We start from the raw sequence: 24,028 nt of genomic DNA on the forward strand, positions 1-24,028 counted from the left end.
AACAGAGCCCTGAACCGCATGGTGTGGATTCTTTAAGACTAACAGGCCTAATAAGAGGAAAGTAACAAGAAAAACAACTTTCATAACAAAACTTATCATTTAAAATTCTGCACTACTACTAGGAATCTAACTATACAAGATTAATGGAGAATCAGCCAGATCGGATGGAAACCGTAATCACAAAAAACAAATTGTCTGCAATTACTACTCCTGAGAAAGAAACCACTTCTAAAATGCAAAAAATGAACAAGCAACAACAAGAAGCTGATAAAATGTCTCAAAGATTAAAACAGGAGCAACCTTTAACACTGGAGAATCTGAAAACTGCTTTACAAACAGAAGTGCAGGGTTTCTCTCATAAGCTAACTACATTTGGCTCTACTCTGGACCAAATTGTGCTTAGGCTTGAACAAAATGAAGCTAAAATTATGGACAATGAGCTAAAAATAAATGAACTGCAACAAAAAGCACAAACCAATGACACCATAATTAAAGAATTACAGCAAAAAATGTTAAACTTGGAAGCTGGAGAAATAATTTTATCATAAGAGGTATTCCAGAGAGCTTTGATAATTCACAACTTATTCCAATAATAAAAGAAATACTAAACTCTCTTCTGGATAATAAAAATCTCCTGGATGAGATAGTGATCGAAAGAGCTCACACAGCTATAAAGCATACACAAACAAGTGATCTTCCTAGATAAATCTATATCAGACTGCTTAATTCAGTACATGTTCAACAGATACTGTCAGCTTATAAGATTAAAAAGAATGTTACATGGAGAGCGCATAAAATAATGATTACTCAAGATCTTCCTTTACAAATTAAACAAAATTGACAGAAACTCAGCAAATATTGCAATTACCTCATTGAAAATAAGATTTGTTTCCAAATGAGATATCTTGCAACTTTAACATTTTATTACAAAGAAGAAAAAATATCCTTGAAAACACCTGACCAGGCAAAATCCACCTTTCTGTGTCTCTTCAAAGTAAATCCTGCTGACAACTCTCTTCATATCTTTTGATCCAAAAACATTTGGAAGGCTAAACAAGTGCTACAGCTCCAAAGAACTACAGGACAGAAGAATACACCCCATCTTATTGGAAATTTTAAACAAATGGATGTAGAATGTGTTCTAAATAACTCGGCTTACTTGCCTGTAAAGAAAACCTCTTTGCTACACTGTAATACTTAAGGTACTGTCTTTTAGTAACTGCCTTTACATTTAAAAGTTACAAAGCTACCTAACACTGTCTGCATAGAGAAATGACTTTAAAGTGCATTTACAGCTTACAAAAAGAAGTGTTAAATTACATTTAAAAAATGGGATATAACCTTCGATATAGTAGTTTAAGTATTGCAAATATTAGACATAAGTAGTTTCAGTTAAAATGTATACTCATTATTCTACTGGCATAATCATTGAGTTGCTTTTAAGTATGTCTATGAGCAAGGTACAAACACATTTCTCTTTTTTTTTCTTCCTCTCTTTGTTCATTTGATGGCACTGGTTAATTATTAACATATGAGTTCACAATGATGTGTTTATATGGGTTTTGACAGTGCAGTGTTAAACGAAGATTCCTATACATTTAAAGAACCACATTTAGTTGCTGTTAGCAAGAATAAGGCAAATGTTGTTGAATTTTAAAGTGCTGCCTTCTTTAAATGTTAAAAATGTATAATCATTATTCTGCTGACATAACCATTGAGTTACTTTTAAATGTGTCTATTAGCAAGGTATAAAAACATTTTTTTTCTTTTTTCTTGTCTCTCTGTTCAAGTATATGGCACTGGTTAATTATTAATATATGAGTTCACAATGATGGATCTATATGACTTTTGCCAGTGCAATGTTAAATGAAGTTCCAATACATTTTAAAGAACCACAGTTAGTTGCTGTTAGTAAGAATAAGGCAAATGTAGAACTTTAAAGTGCTGCCTTCTTTAAATGTTTAAAATGTATAATCATTATTCTACTGGCATAACCATTGAGTTACCTTTAAAGGTGTCTATGAGCAAGGTACAAAAACATTTTCTTTTTTTTTCCCCTGTTTGTACAGTACATGGCACTGAGTTCACAATGATTGCTTGTATGGTTTCCAATACATTTTAAAGAACCACAGTTAGTTGCTGTTAGCAAGAATAATGCAAATGTTGTTGAATTTTTAAAATTATGCCTTCTTTAAATATACATATATTGTACTTGGTTTTTGAAAATATTGTTTTGTTAACTCTTTAATAACTCTTGAAATGTTAAGAATTATAATATGTTGCTGTTACTACAAATGTTGTCATCATTATGTCTTTCGGCTTTTCCCAGTTAGGGGTCGCCACAGCGGAACTCCGGTCCGCTAATGATTGGCAGTTGATTTTTACTTGCCGAGTTGCCAGCCCTGACGCACAACCTTCAATGAAGGTATGCCCACTCACGCATGTCTCCATGCAGAAGACGCTCTAGCTGAGAATCGAACCGGACAGCATCTTACTGTGAGGCGGCAACGCTACCGCAGCACCACCACCGCGGATCTGTTGCTGTTATTACAAAACTTTTTATAAAAGCAACTTTTCCTTTTCTCTCTATATAATATCTAAGGGTACAGTTAATTTAATATTTTAAGAAGTCTGAAAATGAATATGCAGTATATAAATAATAAAAGGAGCGGGATGGGCACAGTCTGTTAGCTGATGACTGTTCGCATTTGGAACAGTATGGGTATTATTGACATCCCTCTGATATATATCTACTCCTTGTTGTTAAAAATAATAGTTTCTTTTAGTTTCTTAACTCATGCACATTTACAAATAAAGAGGGATGGGTGGATAGGCACCTATTTAGAGTTTAGGAGTATAGAAGTCACAACATTTATTCTTAAGATAAATACACTAACAGAAAAAGTTTATAACTGTATTTTTGTATATCAACTAATGAGAAACTTCAACAATATTAATAAAAAATGATAACCATAGACTCTTGGAATGTTAAAGGGATGGTAGATAAAAAGAAAAAAAATGTAATCATGCACCTCACATACCAAACTAAGGTTGATATAACTTTCTTGCAAGAAACTCACTTAGATGACAAAATTTGGGTTAGGGAAAGGAAAAGAAAATGGGTTAAAACAATAGTTGCTGCAAATTATAGTTATTTTTCCAGGGGAGTGGCCATTATAGTAAATAAATCCTTCCAAGGTGAGATTACTTCCTATGAAGCTGACTCAAAGGGAAGATGGGTATTATTTACTACTGGATATCATACTTTAAACAAACCAATTCTCTTTCTTAATATATATATCCCCTGCTCAAATCAACAGCTCTTCATTTATGAAATCTTTAATATAGTAGCCAAATACCCAAATCATCTGTTTAGTGTAGGTGGGGACTGGAATGCTTTACTAAATCTAGATAAGGATAGATTGCATAATAAAAACAGACAGTCACAATTTATCACTACAGCACTTGAAGAATTACAAAATACATTTGAACTAGTTGATCCTTATGTTAAATTTCAATATGATAAAACAATATCAAGATTCACTTTCTTTTCAGCCACTCATAAAACTTGGTCCAGGATAGATGCTTTTCTAATTTCCCTTGCTAAATTAAATTATTCTGTATCACCTAGAACTCTTTCAGATCATTCCAAAATTAGACTTTTAATAAACTTTCAAGCTCATAAACAAAATATTTCCTATTTCAATACCTGGAAGTTAAATCCTAAAATTATACAAAACCAAGAAACTACACAAGAAATTCAGAATGTGCTAGCCCAACTTCAAAATGATTTTATATCCGATCAAATTCCATATGACATACAATGGGCGGCTACCAAGGCGGTCATTAGGGGTATTATTATTCAAAAATCTGCATGGCTCAAAAAAAAGTATAACAATCTTAAGAATGAACTAGAGTGTCAAATAAACACTGCTGAACTAGAACTTCAGAAAAACACTATTTAGAAAATATCTCCTTCTTAGAATTAAGGTCAATATATCAATATTCAGAATGGACTCAAACACCATCAAAATTCCTAGTTAGACTAACATAAAAAGTGGACCTCCCAGGATCAAAGAAATAAAATATGAAGGACAGGTGAAATATAAAGATCAAGATATAGTGGATGCTTTTGAAGATATTTATAAGAAATTATACAATATACCCTTATCATCATCTACAGACAGATTTGAGGATTTTATACATAATTTAACTTTCCACAAATTACAGAAGATCAAAGGAAACTCTTAAAATCACCGTTACATTTAAAAGAGATAAAAGCTGCAATAAACAAACTAAAATTAGGTAAATCCCCTGGGCCTGATGGATACACATTGGATTTTTATAAGCTATTCATGGAACCTATCTCCAAAGTGTTATTAAAAGTGTTCAGCTATATAATACAATATGGTATAACAGACAAATGCTTAAATAACTCCAAGACAGTGTTGATTCCTAAACCGCATTCCGACCCAACAGATCCAGCAAATTATAGACCAATAGCCCTCATAAACACTGATCTTAAGATATTAGCCCATGTTATAGCAAATAGATTTAAGAATATACTCTTCTCTATTATTTCCCAACAACAAATGGGCTTTATGACAAACAGGCAAACAAGTGACAACACCCTCCTTTTAGATACCATTGTAAGACTACTTAATAGGGATAAATGCCCCAGATATGCCCTTACAGTAGATGCAACTAAAGCTTTTGACAGAGTAAGCTTACACTTTCTCTTTAATATACTGCCTTTATATTTTTTCCTCAAGAATCCATTAAAATGATCCATGTTCTCTATCAGAAAGCTTCTACCACTATACAGGTAAATAAACTTATAACTAACCCTATACTCTTATCCAATGGTACAAGACAAGGATGTCCTCTTTCGCCATACCTATTTAATCTTTATCTAGAACCCCTCCTTCTGTTTATTTCACAAAAAAAACTTTCATCACATTCCCAGAATCCACAATACAAATCTTATATACTCGGCCTTTGCTGATGACTTAAATATATACTTCCAACTCCCCACTACTGACCTCTCAAAAATAATTAAAGTTATTGATGAGTTCTCGGTAGTTTCAAATTATAATTTAAGTTTAAACAAGTCACACATATTTCCCCTCAATCTTATAGGGCATAAAGAATTGTACTTTCCTATGAGTGAGATCAAAATAAATTACCAGATAAAATATCTAGGAATAATATTTACTCCAGACTTCAAAGACATTATAAACAATAACCTACTAACTAATTGGACTAGTATTCAAAACGATATGGATAGATGGAAGAACATTAATATGTCTCTACTGTCAACAGCTAGTGTTGTCAAGATGAATTTTCTACCAAGAATACTCTTTCAATTAAATGCTACCTTTTCAAATATTCCCCAAAACTTCTTCCTTGCCATGGAAAAAGCTATATCAAGATTCTTATGGTATCCCAAATCTACGAGAATTAAATATGCAAATCTTGTACTCTCCAAAGATAAGGGGGAATTGGAGTTACCTGATTTTAAGCTTTACTATAGTATAATTACTGTATACAGACTAATACAAATAATAAACTATGACTCATATTTAAATACTTGGACACCCCAGTGGACCAAAATCTGGCATGAACAGCTGAAATCCCTTGGCTGTAATATCAAATCCTTGCCATTCTTGAATTTAAACCAGGCTAGCATATACACGAAGAATTTACACCCACTAATTAAAAACATGATTCTTATAACAAAGAAACTATTTAAATCATTGCAATTAGCTGACGCTTTTGCCCTTATACAACCATTACACCTAAATCCTAATTTACTAATAAATAATAAACCAGTAAATCTAACAAACTACCCCCTGATAAAAGATTACACAATATGGGATATATACCAATGGAAAGACTCTAACATGGGACAAATGAGACTTGAACTCAAACTTCCTACGAAATATAGTATTATCCTTAACCAACTTCATCATCTTATAAATGCTAAATTGTCACAAATACACACTGACTTACAGAACATATATTTAGTTAAATTAATACTTGAAAATCTTGCGATTAAAGGGAAAACAATTTCTAGGACTTATAAAATTGTAATGAGTGCAAAACATCAGAATTCTTTATTATTTGCAAACTATTGGCAAATGAAAAATCAATCACTGACTGAAGAAAATAAGAAACTAGACATTGAAAATACAATCAAATTCATTCCTTTTAAGAAGCTGTTATATACACAAATTATGGTAAATAACAATCTATATTATACCTTATCTAAATTAAATAAATTCAATCCTAACTTTTCGCCTATATGTCCCCATTGTCCGGATCAAGCAGCTGATATTTTACATGTCATGTGGAACTGTACTAAGATACACAACTTATGGTGTTCCTTGAGAGTAAGATTAGAGAAGATGGGATATGAAAAATTAACCCTTACTTGAGAGACAGCTATATTGTACATGAATATCAATCAACTCCCAAAAATATTAAAACACGTCTTTATTACGATGTGTGCCCTTATTAAATTCTTTATTACAAAGAATTGGAATGTCATGTCACCAATTACATGGGAAAATTTTAGCAATCTTGCTATCAAATATATCTCATCTCACAAATTCATTTATTCAAAAACAAAAAACAAACGCTATTACCAAAAATATTGGGGTTACTTGCTAGATATAATTCTTGACAAATAAAATTTGCATACAAATTGTCATGAAAAGCTAACCTTTAAATAAGAAATGAATGTAGTATAATTAGAAGTTATGTACCTACCATAACGTTCCATGTTAGTTGTCTTCTCTCACCTTCTTTCTTGCTGAATGGGTTCGGAGCCGATCCTCGGCTCCGACTCAGCACTTGCTAAGCTCGAGAGTCACTTTTACCAGCTTGAGGCAGCCCCATATCCCATGATGCAAGGCGGTAATTACCCAGATCTCGTTTGGTATCTAGAGGAAAAAACTGCCTATAAAAACTTTCCACTAAGGAAAGAGAAACACTAACCTAAAAAGGCTGTAATGGAAACCAGGTAATCAAGGACAAGAACTATCTGGTGTCCAAGGAAAAAGAATCTTCCAGAGAAAAGGGGAGATCAAGGTCTATCCAGGCTAGGGGGACAGGAGGGAGGGACGCAAGAAAGAAGGCAAGAGAAGACAACTAACATGGAATGTTATGGTAGGTACATAACTTCTAAATGTTAAGTTGTCAATCTTGCCTTCATTCTTGCTGGATGGGACCGCGTCCCTAGCACCTCTATCCTGGGTGGCTCAATGGAACAGACTCTTGAGAACAGTGGAACCAAAGCTTGCCCTGTCCCTGGAGGCCAAATCCAATTTGTAATGAGAAACGAAGGTATGAGGAGTGGCCCAAGTGGCTGCTGCACAAATAGTATCTAAGGGTAATCTATCCTGAAAGGCTGTAGAAGTGGCTAGACCTCTTGTGGAATGAGCTTTAGGTTTTGAGTTCAGCTGTTTGCCCCTAAGCTGATAAATGTCAGAAATGGTGGAAGATAGCCATCTAGATAAGGTCACTTTAGAAACAGGGAGACCTTTTCTATTTTCAGCATAAGACAGGAAGAGCTGATCGGACTTCCAAAATTGCTTTGTTCTGTCCAAGTAATATTTAAGTTGGCGATGAACATCTAGGTAATGCAATTTTTGTTCCGCCCTGTTAGAATAATTTGGAACAAATACAGGGAGATCAATGGATTGGTTTAAATTTGTCTTAGAAGCAACTTTGGGCAAAAAGGATGGGTTGGTTCTCAAGGATACTCTGTCTTTGTGGAAGACCAAATAAGGGGGACGAACACAGAGGGCATGAAGTTCAGACACTCTTCTAGCCAAGGTAATAGCGACTAGAAAAAGTGTCTTCCAAGAAAGAAACTTTAATGAGCATGAAGCAGCCGGTTCGAAAGGGGGAAGTATCAAGGATGTCAGCACTAAATTTAAGTCCCACTGTGGTGGAGTATCTCTAACAGGGGGTTTAAGAAGGAACACTCCTTTGAGAAAGGCTTTACAAAGATTGTGGGACATAATGTTGTGGTCTGCAAAGCCGACATGGAAGTCCGAGATTGCAGCCAACTGAACTTTGACTGTGGAAGACGAAGAACCTGAGTGAAAAATTTCTGCAAGGAAATCCAAGACCGACTGAATAGGGGCAGTAAAGGGGTCTATGTTCTTAGATATTGCCCAAAAAGAGAAGCATTTCCACTTGCTAGAATAAATCCTCCTGGTAGAGGACTTAAGAGAAGCTACTATGATATCTCTAACGGGGTTAGAGATCATAGGAAGCCTGGCTAAGGAAGGAAGTGGAGCAACAAAGCTGTGAGGTTGAGGGAAGGAATGAATCGGTGCAGTTGACCCGACTGGTGGGTCACAAGATCTGGAACTGGGTCCAGATGCCAAGGCCACACCAAAAGATGGCGATGAAGGAACGGGAACCAAATTTGTCAAGGCCAGTAAGGGGCAATGAGAATCATTTTGGCTCTCAAGACTGTAGCTTTCTGGAGTAATTGTGGTATCAAAGGAAAGGGAGGAAAGGCATAAAGAAGTCCCCGGGGCCAATCTTGGGTAAGAGCATCTCTGGGGGGATGGCCTGGAAGTGGGAAGAGAGAGAAGAAGTCTGGGCATTTGCTGTTTTGGGGTGTAGCAAAAAGATCGCAGCATGGGCGGCCCCACTTCTGAAAAATCTCCTCCACAATGGATTGCTTGAGAGACCACTCGTGAGGCATGAGAATAGCTCTGCTCAATCTGTCCGCTATTATGTTGGTTTTCCTGGGGATATGCGTTGCTACCAGAAACCAATGAGAGGAGAGCGCCCATTGCCAAAGTCTGAGAGCTTCTCAACACAAGGGATAGAACTTGGTTCCGCCCTGCTTGTTGATGTACCACACGACGGACATGTTGTCCGTGTGAACTGCAATAGTCCCTAAAGAGAGAAAGTCGTTGAGGGCTTGCAATGTTAAAAGCACTGCTCTCATCTCTAGGACATTTATGTGCAGGTGGTATTTGAACGGTTGCCACGTGCCATGAACCATCCTGCCCTGATAATGCCCCCCCACCCGATCAGGGAGGCATCCGAAGTGACCGTGGCTACCGGGGCCGGGGGAACAAATGGTCTGCCCTGATGAACTAGAGGAGAGGAAATCCATCAGGATAGATGGTTCTTGCAGGTTTGTGTCACCAGAATCTTGTGACGCATGGGAAGCTGCTGGAAGGACCATTGGGTGAACAACATCCATTGTAGGAGACGCATGTAAAAGCGGGCCAGAGGAAGAAGTGTTATGGCAGCTGCCATGAGGCCCAACACTTTCAGGACCAACCTGGCTTGTGCACTTTTGCTGGATAGGATGATCCGAACGTGGTTTTGGATATCTAGGATTCTCTGACTTGTTAGGTTTGCTGACATCCGAGTAGTGTCTAGATTTGCGCCTATAAAGGTAATAGATTGGCAGGGCGACAAGGAAGATTTTTCGAAGTTGACTGAAATTCCAAAGTGACCGCAGAGACGTAGAGTGTAATCTCTGGCTTGGAGAAGTTAATGCCTGGTGGTGGCTGAGAGGAGCCAGTCGTCAAGATACGGAAACACCTGGAATCCTTGACGTCTCAGGTGAGCCGTGACCACTGCTATGCATTTGGTGAACACTCTGGGGGCTGTAGTGAGGCCAAAGGGCAGGGCTCTGAATTGAAAATGACTTGTCCCCAGCTGAAAGCGGAGAAAACTTCTGGAGCATCTGTGAATCTTTATATGATAGTACGCATCCTGAAGGTCTATGGAGCACATCCAGTTGTCTTTGCCCAGAAAGGGCAAAATCGATTGAAGTGTGACCATCTGAAATCTTGTCTTTTTGACAGACTTGTTGAGCCTGCTGAGGTCTAATATTGGTCTCCAGTCTCCCGTCTTTTTGGGGACCAAAAAGAACCTTGAGTAGATTCTGGACTCTAAATGATCTTTTGGTACTGGCTGGATGGCCCTTTTCTTTAGAAGCTTTGACACCTCTAATTTTGCAATTTCCCTTAGACTGGGTGGTACGTCTGGAAGGGAACCTCTTTGAGGGAAGGGGCTTTCCTCAAAAGGAATCTTGTAACCCTCGGATATGATCGACTGTACCCATTTGTCTTGAGAGAGGGAAAGCCAGGCTTCTGGGTACAGCGACAATCTCCCCCCAACCGCCTCCAAGGGTGGGCAGTCGGGCAACACCTCAGGGATGCTGGAAGGGCTTGTCAGAGAGAGGCTATCTGGAGCCCTGGTTCTGCGGACCCCCTCTGCCCCTAGGGCGGCGTCTGTTATTATTATTACCCCCTCTGCCTCTGGGGGTAAACTGACCATGTGCATCAGGCGTGACTCCTTGTGATTTCCAGAACCACATTTTCCCTCCCTTCTGACCTTCGGGGTAAGGTCTAGAAGGAGTGGAGAAACAGACTCCTATGGCAGAAAGAGTCTTGCCGTCCTGCTCGCACCTGGTTAAAGTGTCCTTCACCTGAGGGCCAAACAATGTTGTCCTGTCAAAGGGAGAGTTTGTGAAGGATGCCTTAAAGGGGTCTGCAAAATTACAGAGCCGCATCCAGGACTGACGTCTGAGGGCCACTCCTGTGCCTGCAGCTCTACTCGCCCCATCGGCTGCATAAGAAATGAGCCGCATGGAGGAGTTGGTTATGGAATTTAGGATTCCCAGCTGAGAGGCGATCTTTTCTTGAGCCCCTGCTGCTGACGGATCCTGTACTACTTCACCTAGCTCTTTGAGGATGTCTCTCTGAAGTCTGGTGAAGTGACACAAATAATTCAGCGAACGCATAGCAAAGGTCGCTGAAGAGAACATCCGCTTGCCATACCTGTCCATGGTCCTAGACTCCTTGTTAGGAGGATGGACTGGCACAGAAGGATCTGCAAGTTCCTTCTTGGTGGCGGCTGCTACCACCATGGCATCAACCGGGACACCCTTAGTAAGGAACTGCTTTTCAGCGGGGGCCGTGATAAACTTTGAAGGTCTCCTGGGGACTGGTTCCACCGAATCAGGAGATGCCCATGCCTTTCGAGCTATGACTTCCATAAGGGGGTAGAAAGGCGGAGACACCCATGAGGTGGAGGGTCGAGATCCAAAAGCCTCCAGGTATACCGATTGATCCTGGAGACATCCTCAGAGGGAGATCTTGGGGACCCCTCCGAATCATCTAAATCGGTATCTGATGTTGTAGACTCAGGAGAGTCTAAATGCTTCCTCTTGCAGGTCCTCTTACACGGGGGTTCACCTGAAGGATCAGGAGAAACCTTGGAAGAGGAAGTCCTTCCCAATGGGGAAACCTGGGGCGATGGATCTCTGGGTCTGGGAGCAAGAGAGCGGGAAGAGGCATCTACAGGCACCATAGAGGGAGGAGCTAAAGGAACCGACTGCTGGCTAAGCTCTGGGGCTAGGACACTCCTCGTCACCTCAAAGGCTCCCCTCCCAGGGAGGGCCGAGAGATCCTGCTCCGGAGAAACAGGGATCCCCGGTCCCACTGAAAGGGAAGGCTCCGAAGCAGATGTCGGGGCTGAGCTCACCAAGGCCGAAGCTCCGAGAGGGAGAACGGGGTCGGACAAGGGTCCGATGCCACTCGCCCCTCGGAACTGACCAGGGAAGCCCGATGCCCAGATCCCTCCAAGGAAGGTCTCAAGGAGGAGATAGGAGTCGAGGACGATGGAGCCGAAAGGTGTGGTATCGGCTCCGAAGCAGCAACAGTCACGGTACCAATAATCTCTGGCTCCGAACTCTGTAAGAGAGTCGAAGGAGGAATCTCAGGGGGGTGTAGGATAGCTGACATCTGATGAGACGGGCTATGGAGCATCTGGGCTAGTGCATTTGATTTTAATAGCCTACTCACCACTCTCTCTAAGTCGTGGTCTGAGAGCCTGGACGACATCGATGATCGGCTCCGATGGCTCTTCTCCGAAAGCAAGGGAGAAGCTGGAGCCGAGTGTATAGACTCCAAAGAAGGAGATCTAGACCTCTTCTTGGACGGAGCCATCGGAGCCGAAGAACGTTCAGCTCCAGGCGGAGCCGACAACTTGTCGGCTCCGAGAGGAGACAAAGATATCTCGGCTCCAGCCAGAGCCGAGACATGCTCCGATGCTAGGGTGTCAGCTGCAGACGGAGCCGACACAGGTGCCGAAGCCAGGGTATCGGCGCCGGTACAGAAGCTTCCAACAAGCAAGGATCGGCTCCAGACAGAGCCGATGTCGACTCTGGCGGAGTCGGAACCAAGACCACAGACCTGGACACTGAAGCCTGGGTCTTGGAAGGCTTGGATGGCTTCCCGGAGCCGACCTTAGACGGGGAGCTCTCTGGTTTAAGAAGACCCCTTAGGATCAACTTATTTCTACGTTCCTGCAGGACTCTCTGGCTGAAAGAATGACATATAGCACAGGAGTCCTGCAGGTGTAGGGGTCCCAGGCAATAAATACAAGAAGTGTGACCGTCTGTCAGAGACATCTTCTGACAGCACGAGTCACACTTCTTGAAACCTGAAACCCTAGTATCTTTGGACATGTCTCAGTCCTAAAACACTCACACACACAGTAATCAGTGCAATACAAAGACATTAACTACTAAAAATTTTTAATAACTAATAAATTAGTTATTACTATGACAGTGACACAACACACACACACCTGAGGGAAATCCTGACAGGAACTGTGAGGGTGGGAAAGGCCTAAGGCCCAAAACACTGAAACTAAGTGAACTAAGGAGAAAAGGGTATGGAGCTAAGTGAAAAAGTACACTGAAGGATATGAAGACTAAAAGACTAAAAATTAGAGTTTTTGGACGCCTAAAACCTTACAAATAGCAAGAAAAATATCACTTACCAGGAGCTGGTAAAAAGAATGACCTCATTAGCGAAGCGGCAAACGAGATCTGGGTAATTACCGCCTTGCATCATGGGATATGGGGCTGCCTCGAGCTGGTAAAAGTGACTCTCGAGCTTAGCAAGTGCCGAGTCGGAGCCGAGGATCAGCTCCGAACCCATTCAGCAAGAATGAAGGCGAGATTGACAACTTAACATCCAGTTTTTCTTGCATCTTCTCCCTTTTCTTAGTATATGTGTAACTAGATATTTTCCCTAAACATACAAATAAATGGTTAAATTTCTATTTTTACTTTATATATAGACTATCCCCATTCTAACTATCCCTTATGAGACCAAATGAACATAAAAATTCTCATACTTTACTTGACGATGTAGTGACTTGTTGTGTATATATTGTATGTGTGTGTGTATATATATATATATATATATATATATATATATATATATATATATATATATATATATATATATATATATATATATAATTTTCTTGGAACGAGATTGTTGTCTGTTTTCTTTAGATAGGTATTAGTATTGTTTATTTGTGTTTTTGAGTTACCGTATTGCTGTTATTATTTGAAAAAAGAAAATTGAAATAAAGAGATTTTGGGAAAGAAAACTGATCCTTCTGATAGAACAAGATAGTTTAGGATTACCTAATTTGAAGGGATATTTTACAGCAACACAGTTAAAGCTCATATACATAACACAAGCAGAAGTTTATAATTCAAAATAGAAAGGGATGATGATGATGAAGCAGGGGGGAAGTTCAACAAATAAAAAGGGAGTGGTATTTTGGATACAGATCCTTAAGGAGAATAATAACAGCCATACGGAATATTATATTCATAACGTAGCAAAAAGTATTCTAAATTAAGCCAACAAAAGAATGGCAAAAGGAGATTTTGCCAATATGAATGACATGTAAGTAGGTGTACAGAAAATAGGCAAGATGAGGCCGGAATTTACTGGAGAAATCTGGCAAAGAAACCAAGGTACTGGGAGCAAAGAACTAGATAAGTAAATGTAATAGAGTGGGATGAGGCCAAGAAGATATTTGGACTGCAGGCTAGAGACTGCCTTCTCTACCAGGGATTGATATCAGAGTGTAGGCAAAGAGAAAGGGAAAGGGGAATCTTAAGTGAAAGACCTGCTTTGGTGGAATTTTTAGTCAAATCTAGGACAGAAGCCGCTGTTAAAAAAGCGATAATTAGTAAGGCATGTAAAATAATGCATGACAACTATTAAGAATCAATCAGATGAGATTAGAAAAAACATTAAGAAAGACTGGAAAAGCAAATTACAAGGAACAATGGGAGGACATATGTATGGCTCCCAAGTATGCAAAAAAAGTCCAGAAGGTTTAGGGTCTTTGCTTGGGTGTGTTTGCATAGGTATTTCTAAACACCAAGCAGACTTCAAATATTTTTCCTCAAACAGCAAATGTTGGAGGTGTGATGGGGAGAAACAGGTTAACTGGGAACACGTGTTTTGGGAGTGTACTGAGTTGGCACATTATTAAAATATTAGGTGAGCAAATAGCTCTTACCAAGGACATGATTTTTGAGCTGGGACACAGGATCTGAACTGCCTCAACATAATACGGCCATATTAAGTTTAATTCTGTTGGCTACCAAAAAAGCAATTATTAGAAAATGGAAATCAAAGTCTAAACCAACTGTATTTGAAGTACTGATTATAACAGAGATAAAATAAATAGAAGAGGGAGCTTTAGAAAAGGGAAGGGGTATAATACACAGAAATAAGTGGAAATTGTGGAAACAATACATACAGAACAATGTTCAGGAGGAGGAGAACGGGTAAGGTATAACAGAAGGCAGGAATTCAGCAATCAATATAATGCTGGATTGATGACATTTACAAAGTAAGAAAAGATATGTGATGTGTAATGTATGTAAATGGAAAAATAGTTTGGGTTTGTTTTCTTTTCTGTTAATGAAGATTTATCTATGTCTTAAGTGATAATTTGCTAATTTAATAAAGATATTAAAAAATCACCAGATCAGATGGGTGAAAAAGGAAGCCCCAGACCTACAACCTTGAGCTATTATGATGTCTCAGCCAGTTTATAAGTTGTTGGGTACAAACCCCTTCAAGTAACTGGCCTAGGGTCAAAAGACTGAAATGGTACGGCTGAAACCTCTAAAGCTGTGGTCTCCACAGCCGATATTTTCACTAATTTCACAGAATGAGAAATACAGTCTTTCACAACTAACTTACATATGGATGAATTCATCATAGCTGAAGAAGGCTAGGAAGAAGGAGGTCTTTTAAAACAAACTGACTGTAGGAAGGGAGGAGGCTGGAGCTCCTTGTACCGTAGGAAGTTTCCAAACTTTTAAAGGAAGATTGGGAAGAGACATGTGGCTTCCCTGACTGGTTATCCAAGTGTGTAGCAGATAAAGCCTGTGACAGAAGTGTTCTACAATTCTCATAATGTCCCCATCATGCATTCTGGTTGAACTCCATATGGATAGTGCAACAAAAGGTATTTTACCCTTTGTGTAAACAAATTCAAAGAAATAGTGTGCGTGTTAATGCAGTGATTCTTTCTAACTTGTAGGTTTAGATGTCATGGACTATGGCATAAAAAGTAGAACAAAAGCTGTCTGGCAAAGCATCTGACAGGAAAAAAGGGGAACATAATATTTTCTCATGACTGAAAGGGAACATAAATGAAAATTATAAGCACTCATACTTATCTATCAAAATGACAGCACATAAACTGAAATTCCCAAACGGCAGCTTGAATCCATTTTCTTCTGAACTGTTTATGGAGTTTGGCAATAAAAAACTGGAGAGTGTGGCATGTGTGATGCATGACAGAAAGGCAGGATTCCTGGCAGCCTGAGAAAGAGTAATTTGCTGAGTATGCCTAATGACTGAAGAATCAGTCTTGCTGAACCTCTTCTTATCAGATTTTTAGTTCAAAACAAAGTGGCCAGCACCTTTTGGAGCACACATATTAATATGCTTCATACATGCACTGATACCTCGTAAGCAGTTGCTGCTGGTGAAGGCCTACTGCATGAGTACCCTCTAACTCAAGTTTGAAAGCTTTTGTTTATACAATGCATCATATATGTCTATAAAATGCAAGTGTTTTATCTTTATATTTGAAAATCTTGGAGCATATGCTACCCTGCAAGAACTGTGCACACAGCAATTTAGACTATACAATCAAAATAAATACATGAATATCACAAAAGACATGGAATGGATGATCAGGGAAGACACCTCAATAAGAATTAGTGATGGTTCATAATCTACAAAATGGGAGATATCATGTTTGGCTTTAAATGAAAACGTGAAGAAGCTACCACTGATACAGATCCACATGATGTGATCAAAAACTGACTGTTTAAGGCAAGATATCCATCATTCATTTTCATCACTGATTCAATTCCAGCTGTGATATAAGTGTATACACACACATTCTGATCTCCACACTAAGTTTTTATGTTACCTTTACTGAAAAGGACTTTGCTTCTGGTGCTTTATAATATTTTCAAGGCCTTAAGGAAAAAAAAAAAAAAAAAAACATATGCATTACCCTGCACTGTTTTCGGACAAGCCTTAAAGTAGGTGGTACCAGCCAGTGGAAGAGCTCTTGAAGTAGGGTTTTGTTGTCTTTCTGCTGCAGACAGTCAGGCAGTGTACCCAGCCAGGATGTCACAAGAGGCATCCAACCCAGCTGTGAGGGTTCCATGTAGATCATACCACACCGGCTGACAGTAGCAGGCTGTATGAAAAAAAAAATGTTTTCTGTATCACAATGAAACAAAAATCAATATAAATTCCACCACGGATAACAGCAATACATTACCGAGGCTTGTGATAGGTCCATAGTTTCAAAGATAAGGCTCATCTGTGGGGACATCTGAATGATTTCTCCACTCATAAGGCAAAGCTGAAAATGTAGTACAAATACCATTGGTAGCATTTTTAGCCTTAAGTATTTAAATTTTTTTCTAAAGTTTATATTCACATGGTAGCTTCTCATTTCAGTATCTTGTGAAAATCAAAAAGTAACAATTTAGTAAAATGCATATCCACACAAACAGAACAGTAACAAAAACATAAAATGCTTTAGAATGTGTTGTGTCTACAATATCATTATTTATAAGTAACTGTTCCTATACTGTATGTAAAAGTAGTCAACTTTGATTTTTAATAAAAACATACTTTGCCTGTCTGTTCTTCTTAAATAGCAGAATTTGACAGAAGATAACTGCTTTGCTTAAATAGTCTTTATTGTTTCTTGCTTAATGGATAACTTCTAGTCCTGCTTAAACAACTGCCTATTCTTCCTTCACTAGACTTTTTGCCTTTTTGTTGTGCTTTCTTCTCTACACACTTATAAATTATAATCTAATCAAGAAAGTACTTCCATATATCGACCACTATTTTTCTTCATGCTCCTTATCTAATTTATTTTTAGGAACTAAGAACCTCCATTTTCTCAAAAAAGTGCCTTGCATTATGATGTTTTTATTGTTATCATGTTCCTCTTTTTTTCTCTACAGTCTGTATGTTTCACTTTTTTTCTTACTTCCTGTTGAAAGAGTTCTGCTGTAGACTCAGCCCCTTCCTCTCTGGCTCATTTCCTTCCTATATATTTTTATAAAGTGGGATCTCCAGATCTATAATGTGTGGTCTATCTGAATGTATGTATTGTTGGAAAACGGATTCTGACTTTAAAATGGTAATGCTTTTTGCTATATATCTCCAGGCCCTTACTGCTATCTTCTCACACTGCTTACTCATTTTTAGGTCATCTCAGCACTAGTATCATAGGTCTCATCCCACGTTTGATGTTTAAACCTCTCTTCACAAGTGTGCTTTGCACTGGTAGTTATTGTGACTGATAGGTTCACAGGTCCATGGGCAGTTACTAGGCATGCAGTCCATCAGACCATTAATGTACATAGCCCAAATTCCTAATTTCCCAAAACTACTTTCTGGATAAGTCACAAGGTCACACAGTAGGTAAATGTAATCTGGGGGAATCAAACCCAGTACCACATGAAGTAGCTCACAGCCTTAATCCTCTTTGCCAGCTGACAAACATGCTGATCTGAATTTCACAGCTACTTCCATATGTTACATCCCTCCTCATTCTTCCATACAGTGGTCAGTGTCAACACCTTATCTCTGTTCCGTTTGTACTGAAGACAAACCCTCCCTCCAGGCAACTCTGCAATAATACATATGATGACAATTAATAGGAATGGTTTCAAAGATGAGACAATAGTACACTGTGACTAACCCTACCTTTGTTTACAGCGTAACTAATATTCTCTGTGTCTTGTCCAACCATTCCATTTTCCCCAAAAAAACTGCTTTTGAGGCTCCTTAGATTACTTATTTAATTTTATTGTATTGCCTTTGGTTACTGGCCGAGTCCGACTGGGCACACAGACCCATTATCGGTAGAGGCCTGGCCAGAGAAGCTCCATATCACATAACTTTTGTTGGTTACATAAAAATAGTGATAAAAGAAGTACAGTATTTACAGTGTTGACAGTATGATATATTAGAGTCAATGAAATACATTAGAGACAAGGTTATTATCAACTGTCAATGAGATAACTGTAACAAGTTTTAACAGTGGCAATAAAGAGTTGTTAATACATGTAGTTTAGTGCATTTGAGGTTGATACCTGTATGTAGAAGTGAGAGATAGGAAAGAATCCAGGAGGAGATAAGAGAAAATGGAGAGGATTTAAGGTTGGTGTACAAGTGAATAAAAGAGAGAAACTTTGAAGAGGAGGTTTTAGTTGATTTTACAGGTAAGAGAGGTTGGGTAAGTGTATAAGGGAAACAATTTTATGAAGGGAAGGTTTAGGCAGTTGCCAGATGGGGGAGGAAAGATTAGACAGGATGTGAGTAAGAACAAAGCTAAGAGGAAGTTAGGTGTTGTTTTAGTTGGTGTTTAAAGTTTGCTGTAATACTGCCTTGTTTTAATTAGAATGGCATGATGTTCCATAGCTTGTTTACTTTAGAAGAGTAGAGACAACCCCCTCCTGTGTTGTTGGATTTGGAGGTGGTTACTAGGCTTTTAGTACAAGAGCAATAGCATCATTGAGGGGAGTAATGTTTGACTATGTTTTATAGAGGGGGCAGGTGTTGGGTCTGTGTACTATGGTGTGGGTGATAAGTAGTTGGGAGTATGTTAGCTGATTAGGTAAATTGAGCCACTGTAATTTTTCTAATGTTACACAGTGGTGAGTATGGTAAGGTGTGATAGATATGAATCTAGCTGTTTTGTTACAGCAAGCTTCCATTTTGTGTAGTAAGGTGGATTGTACATTCGTAAATATTAGCAATGCATAAGGGAGTGACAGGTGAAGGTAGAAAGATACTAAGGCTTTTCTAGAGGAATATGTGAGAAAAATAGAAGTTATGTACTTAAAATTAAGTTCCATGTGAGTTGTTTATCTCGCCTTTATTCTCACTGATGGGTTCGGAGCTGATCCTCAGCTCCGACATGGCCGATAGCAAAGCTCAAGGTTTGCCAGTAGCTCAAGACCAGCGCCTTATCCCACAATGCACTGCTGGAATTACCTCAGATCTTGTTTGCTGCGAAAAATAGTCTATACATACATATATATATATATATATATATATATATATATATATATATATATATATATATATATACACACAACCTATACATACTCTCTTATATATGCCTACGAAAACAGTTCCCAAAGGGAAAGAAGAAATATAGAATAACCAGGAAGGCACTAGCCTCTATGTCAACAGTCAGCCGGGAAGGACATGAGAATAAAGGTGAGATAAACAACTCACATGGAATGTTATGGTAAGTACATAGCTTCTATATGTGAAGTTGTTAAATCTCGCTGTTTAGTCTCACTGATGGGTAGCGTCCCTAGCACCCTCAACCCTGGGTGGCTCATGGGAGTATGTTCTTCAGTACCATAGAACTAAATGAAGATCTGTCCCTAAAAGCCTTATCTACTTTGTAATGTGTGATAAAGGTATGAGGCTTAGACCAAGTGGCTGCAGCACAAATATCATCAAGGGGCAAATTTAGCTTGAAAAGCAGAAGAGGTAGAGACAGTTCTGGTAGAATGAGCTTTTGGTTTGTCAGTTAAAGGCATGTTTGCATTTTCATAAACAAAGGATATACAATTGGATAACCATTTAGATAAGTTTGTTTTAGCCACTGGATTGCCTTTTATTGCTTCTGAGAAGGATACAAAAAGTTGATCTGATTTCCTAATATCCTTAGTTCTGTCATGGTAAAATCTGAGCTGTCTGTGAACATCAAGTTTGTGCAGCATATATTCCAGTTTGTTAGAGTGGTTGGGGAAGAACACTGGTAGTTCAATAACCTGATTGATATTTGACTCAGAACAGACTTTAGGTAAAAATGAGGGGTTTGTTCTGAGAGATACTCTTTCAGCATGGAAGATCATGTACGGTGGTCTGATGGATAATACTTGAAGTTCTGTCACTCTGCGGGCAGAAGTAATGGCCACAAGAAAAAATGTTTTCCAAGATAAGAATTTTAAAGCACAAGAAAAGGCTGGTTCAAAGGGAGGAAGAATAAGTTGAGATAGCATAAAATTTAAATTCCAGGGAGAAAAGGGAATTTTTATTGGAGGTCTCATATGAAGAACGCCTTTAAGGAAGGTTATGGATAATTTATGGCTCATAATATTTGAGCCATCAAGACCAAGGTGAAAATTTGAGATAGCAGCTAAGTGAACTCGAACTATAGCAGCTGCTGCCCCTTCCTTAAAAATTTTTGTCAAAAATTCCAAACTTGAAGATAGTGGAGCTCGAAAAGGGTCAATGTCCTGCTCGTTGGCCCAAATTGAGAACCTTTTCCACTTACTGCCGTACAGTTTCCTGGTAGATGGCTTGTGAGAAGACAAGAGAATCTGTCTTGTATCTTCTGAAATTGAATGAAGCCTGGCAATTAGGGGAAATGGATTAGCCAAGCAGTCAGTTTCAGGGACTGCATAGAAAGATGAAGGTCCCCTGACGGGTGTGTCAGAAGGTCCGGAACTGGGTCCAGGATCCATGGATCCTGCAACAGATGATGGTGGAGAAACGGAAACCAAATCTGTCAAGGCCAGTAGGGGGCTATGACTATAATCTTCCTTCCCAGCGATTTTGCTTTCTGTAAAAATCTGGGTATTAATGGGAAGGGTGGAAATGCATAAAGGAGACCCGGGGGCCAAGCATGTAAAAGTGCATCTCTCGGGGGATGACCAGGAGGTGGTATCAGGGCAAAGTAGCTTCTGCATTTTGAATTGATGTGGCTGGCAAAAAGGCCGCAGCAAGGCTGGACCCATTTGCAGAAAATCAACTCCGCAACCTGTTGTTTTTGAGACCACTCATGAGGGAGTAATATTGCCCTGCTTAGCTTGTCCGCTATGACGTTGGATTTCCCCAGGATGTGTTGCTAACAGAAAACGCTGGGATGACAAAGCCCATTGCCAAACCCTGAGGGCTTCTTGAGAAAAGGGGTAAGACTTGGTTCCGCCCTGCTTTTTCAAGTGCCAGACTACTGACATGTTATCGATCTGAATTGCAATAGTTCCTAGAGGGAGAGAGTCCTGAAAGTACTGCAATGCTAGAAGTACCACTCTCAGCTCTAGAACATTGATGTGCAAATGTGATTCATGACCCTTCCATGAGCCTTGGGCAGTCTTTTCCTGAAAATGCCCCCCTCCCCACCCTATCAGGAAAGTGTCCGTGGTCACAGTGGCTACTGGGGGGGGGAGGACAAAGGGTCTTCCTATTGTAACATGAAGAGATGTCAACCACCACCGAAGGTCTCTTCTGTAAGAATCCGTGATAAGAATCATGTGGTGCATTGGTAGTTTCTGGTAAGACCACTGAGCAAAGAGGAGCCATTGAAGGATTCGCATATGCATCCTTGTGAGTGGTATAGCCAGGATTGCTGCCACCATCAAACCTAGTACTTTCAATACCTCTACTGCTGTAGCTTTGTACTTTGACACCAGTTAGCTGACGTTTTGGTGGAGAAGAGAGACTCTTTCGATAGGGAGACGTAGAGTGATGGTTGAGGTATCTAACTCTGCTCCTATAAAAACGATATGCTGAGATGGCGATAAGGCAGACTTTTCGAGGTTGATCATAATGCCTAATTGATGGCAGAGTGTCAGGGTGTATTGTATTGCCTGAGTCAATTGATGCCTGGTGGTAGCGGTGAGAAGCCAATCACCTGGAATCCAAGACGTCTCAGGTGAGCCGTAACCAATGCCATGCATTTGGTGAACACTCTGAGGGCTGAAGTGAGACCAAAGGGCAGGGCTCGAAACTGGTAATGACTGGCTCCCAGACGGAAGTGCAGATGATCTCTGGAGTGTCTATCCATCTTTATGTGATAGTACGTCCTTGAGATCTATGGAGCACATCCAATTGCCTTTCCCTAAAAAGGGAAGAATGGACTGAAGCATGACCATTTGGAACTTCTCTTTCTTTACAAAGTTGTTGAGTCTGTTGAGGTCCAAGATTGGTCTCCAGTCCCCTGTTTTCTTTGGTACCAAAAAGAATCTTGAGTAAGTTCCGAATCTGACTTGGTCTGCTGGGACTGGTTGGATGACTCTTTTTTCTAGCAATCTGTGGACCTCTACTATTGCTTGTTCCCTGAGTTTGGGTGGAACATCTGGGATTTTTTTTTTATAGGAATGGGAGGGGTTAAGAACAGTATGAAATATCTTCTGGAAATGATGCTTTGTACCCAAGTATCCAATGTTATGTTTAGCCAGGCTTCTGGGTACAAAGATAAACAACCCCTGACTGCCTCCAGAGCCGAACAGTTGGGCCCCCTTTCAGGGCACTGGTAGGATTGACCAGAGAACTGACCCCTGTCACCCTGTTGCTGCAGACCCCTTCTGCCACAGGGGCGGTGTCTTCTGTTATAACCCCCTCCTCTGCCTCTAGAGGGGGTTTCATCACGTGTGTCCTGAAAGGCTGCCTAAGTTTTTCAGAACCACATCCCCCCCCCCCCAGGGCCCTTGGGCTAGGGCCGAGTAGGAGTGGAAAAACGGACCCCAACGGCAGAGAAAGTCTTGCCTTCCTGCTCACACCTGGTTAAAGTTTCCTTTACTTTGGGCCCAAACAATGATGAGCCATCGAATGGGGTATTAATAAAGGAAGACTTAAAGGGTTCTACAAAGTAACAGAGATGCAGCCAGGCTTGTCTGCAAAGAGCGATGCCTGAACTAGCGGCTCTACTCGAACCATCAGCTGCATATGATATGAGATGCATGGATGAGTTCACTATTGAGTTTAGGGTAGCGAGCTGGGCATTGACTTTGTCAGCCACTCCTGCAGCTACTGTACCCTGGAGAGTATCTCCTAGCTCTTTCAGGAGATCTCTCTGTAGTCTTGTAAAATGGGTCAAGTAGTTCAGTGATCGCAGAGAAAAAGTCGCTGAACTAAACATGCACTTCCCATATCTATCCATAACCCTAGAATCTCTGTTAGGGGGATGGATAGAAGAGGATGTCTCAGATTCTTCCTTTTTGGTTGATGCAGCCATCACCATGGCATCCACAGGCACTCCTTTTGTCAAAAATGGCTTATCCACTGGGGCAGATATGAATTTGTTGGATCTACAAGGGACAGGTTCCATGGCCTCAGGTGACTCCCATGCCTTATGAGAGATCAGTTCCATGAGCTCGTCGTAAGGCAGAGACACCCAAGAAGTGGAAGGTTGAGACCCAAAAGCCTTCAAGAGCATGGACTCATCCTCAGTAGGGGTCTTGGACTGCCAATCACCCCTCTGGCTAAGGATCTCTAGTATCTCTGCAAAGGAGATATCCTCAGAGGGGGATCGAGGGGACCCTTCTGACTCATCTAAGACCATGTCAGATGTCAAAGACTCCTGTGGGGAGTCTAAGTGCCTCCTCTTGCACAGTATCTTCCTGGGCACCTCCTCAGTGGGGGGATCTGGGGAGGTCTCAGAAGAGCAGGGGACACCCTGTGGGGGTACTTGAGACTCGGGGTCTCTACGCTTAGAGGGGTCGGTAGATGCAGAAGTAGACACAGGAGCTTGAGGGGAAAGGGAAAGCTGAACTGATGCTGATGTTGTCTTTGGAGACAAAACTCTCCTCATAGCATGGAAGGCACCATGGCTCTGATGAGGAGGAGTGGACGGACCC

At 40.1% G+C, this 24,028-nt stretch overlaps 1 protein-coding gene across 1 annotated transcript in view; it reads right to left on the bottom strand.

Annotated features, from left to right (window-relative positions):
- The window catches only part of DNAH12 (dynein axonemal heavy chain 12), a 4,520,724-nt gene that overhangs the window by 2,153,697 nt on the left and 2,342,999 nt on the right, over positions 1-24,028 (bottom strand). The window contains exons 30-31 of the mRNA XM_044078497.1: positions 16,684-16,767; positions 16,411-16,599 (exon numbers count right to left, since the gene is read on the bottom strand). Of these exons, the coding sequence (XP_043934432.1) occupies positions 16,411-16,599; positions 16,684-16,767 (273 nt within the window). The remainder of the gene's footprint in view (positions 1-16,410; positions 16,600-16,683; positions 16,768-24,028) is intronic.

The sequence above is a fragment of the Protopterus annectens genome, chromosome 7.part1 (genome assembly GCF_019279795.1).
Source record: "Protopterus annectens isolate FY-2018-M chromosome 7.part1, PAN1.0, whole genome shotgun sequence".
NCBI lineage: Eukaryota > Metazoa > Chordata > Ceratodontiformes > Protopteridae > Protopterus > Protopterus annectens.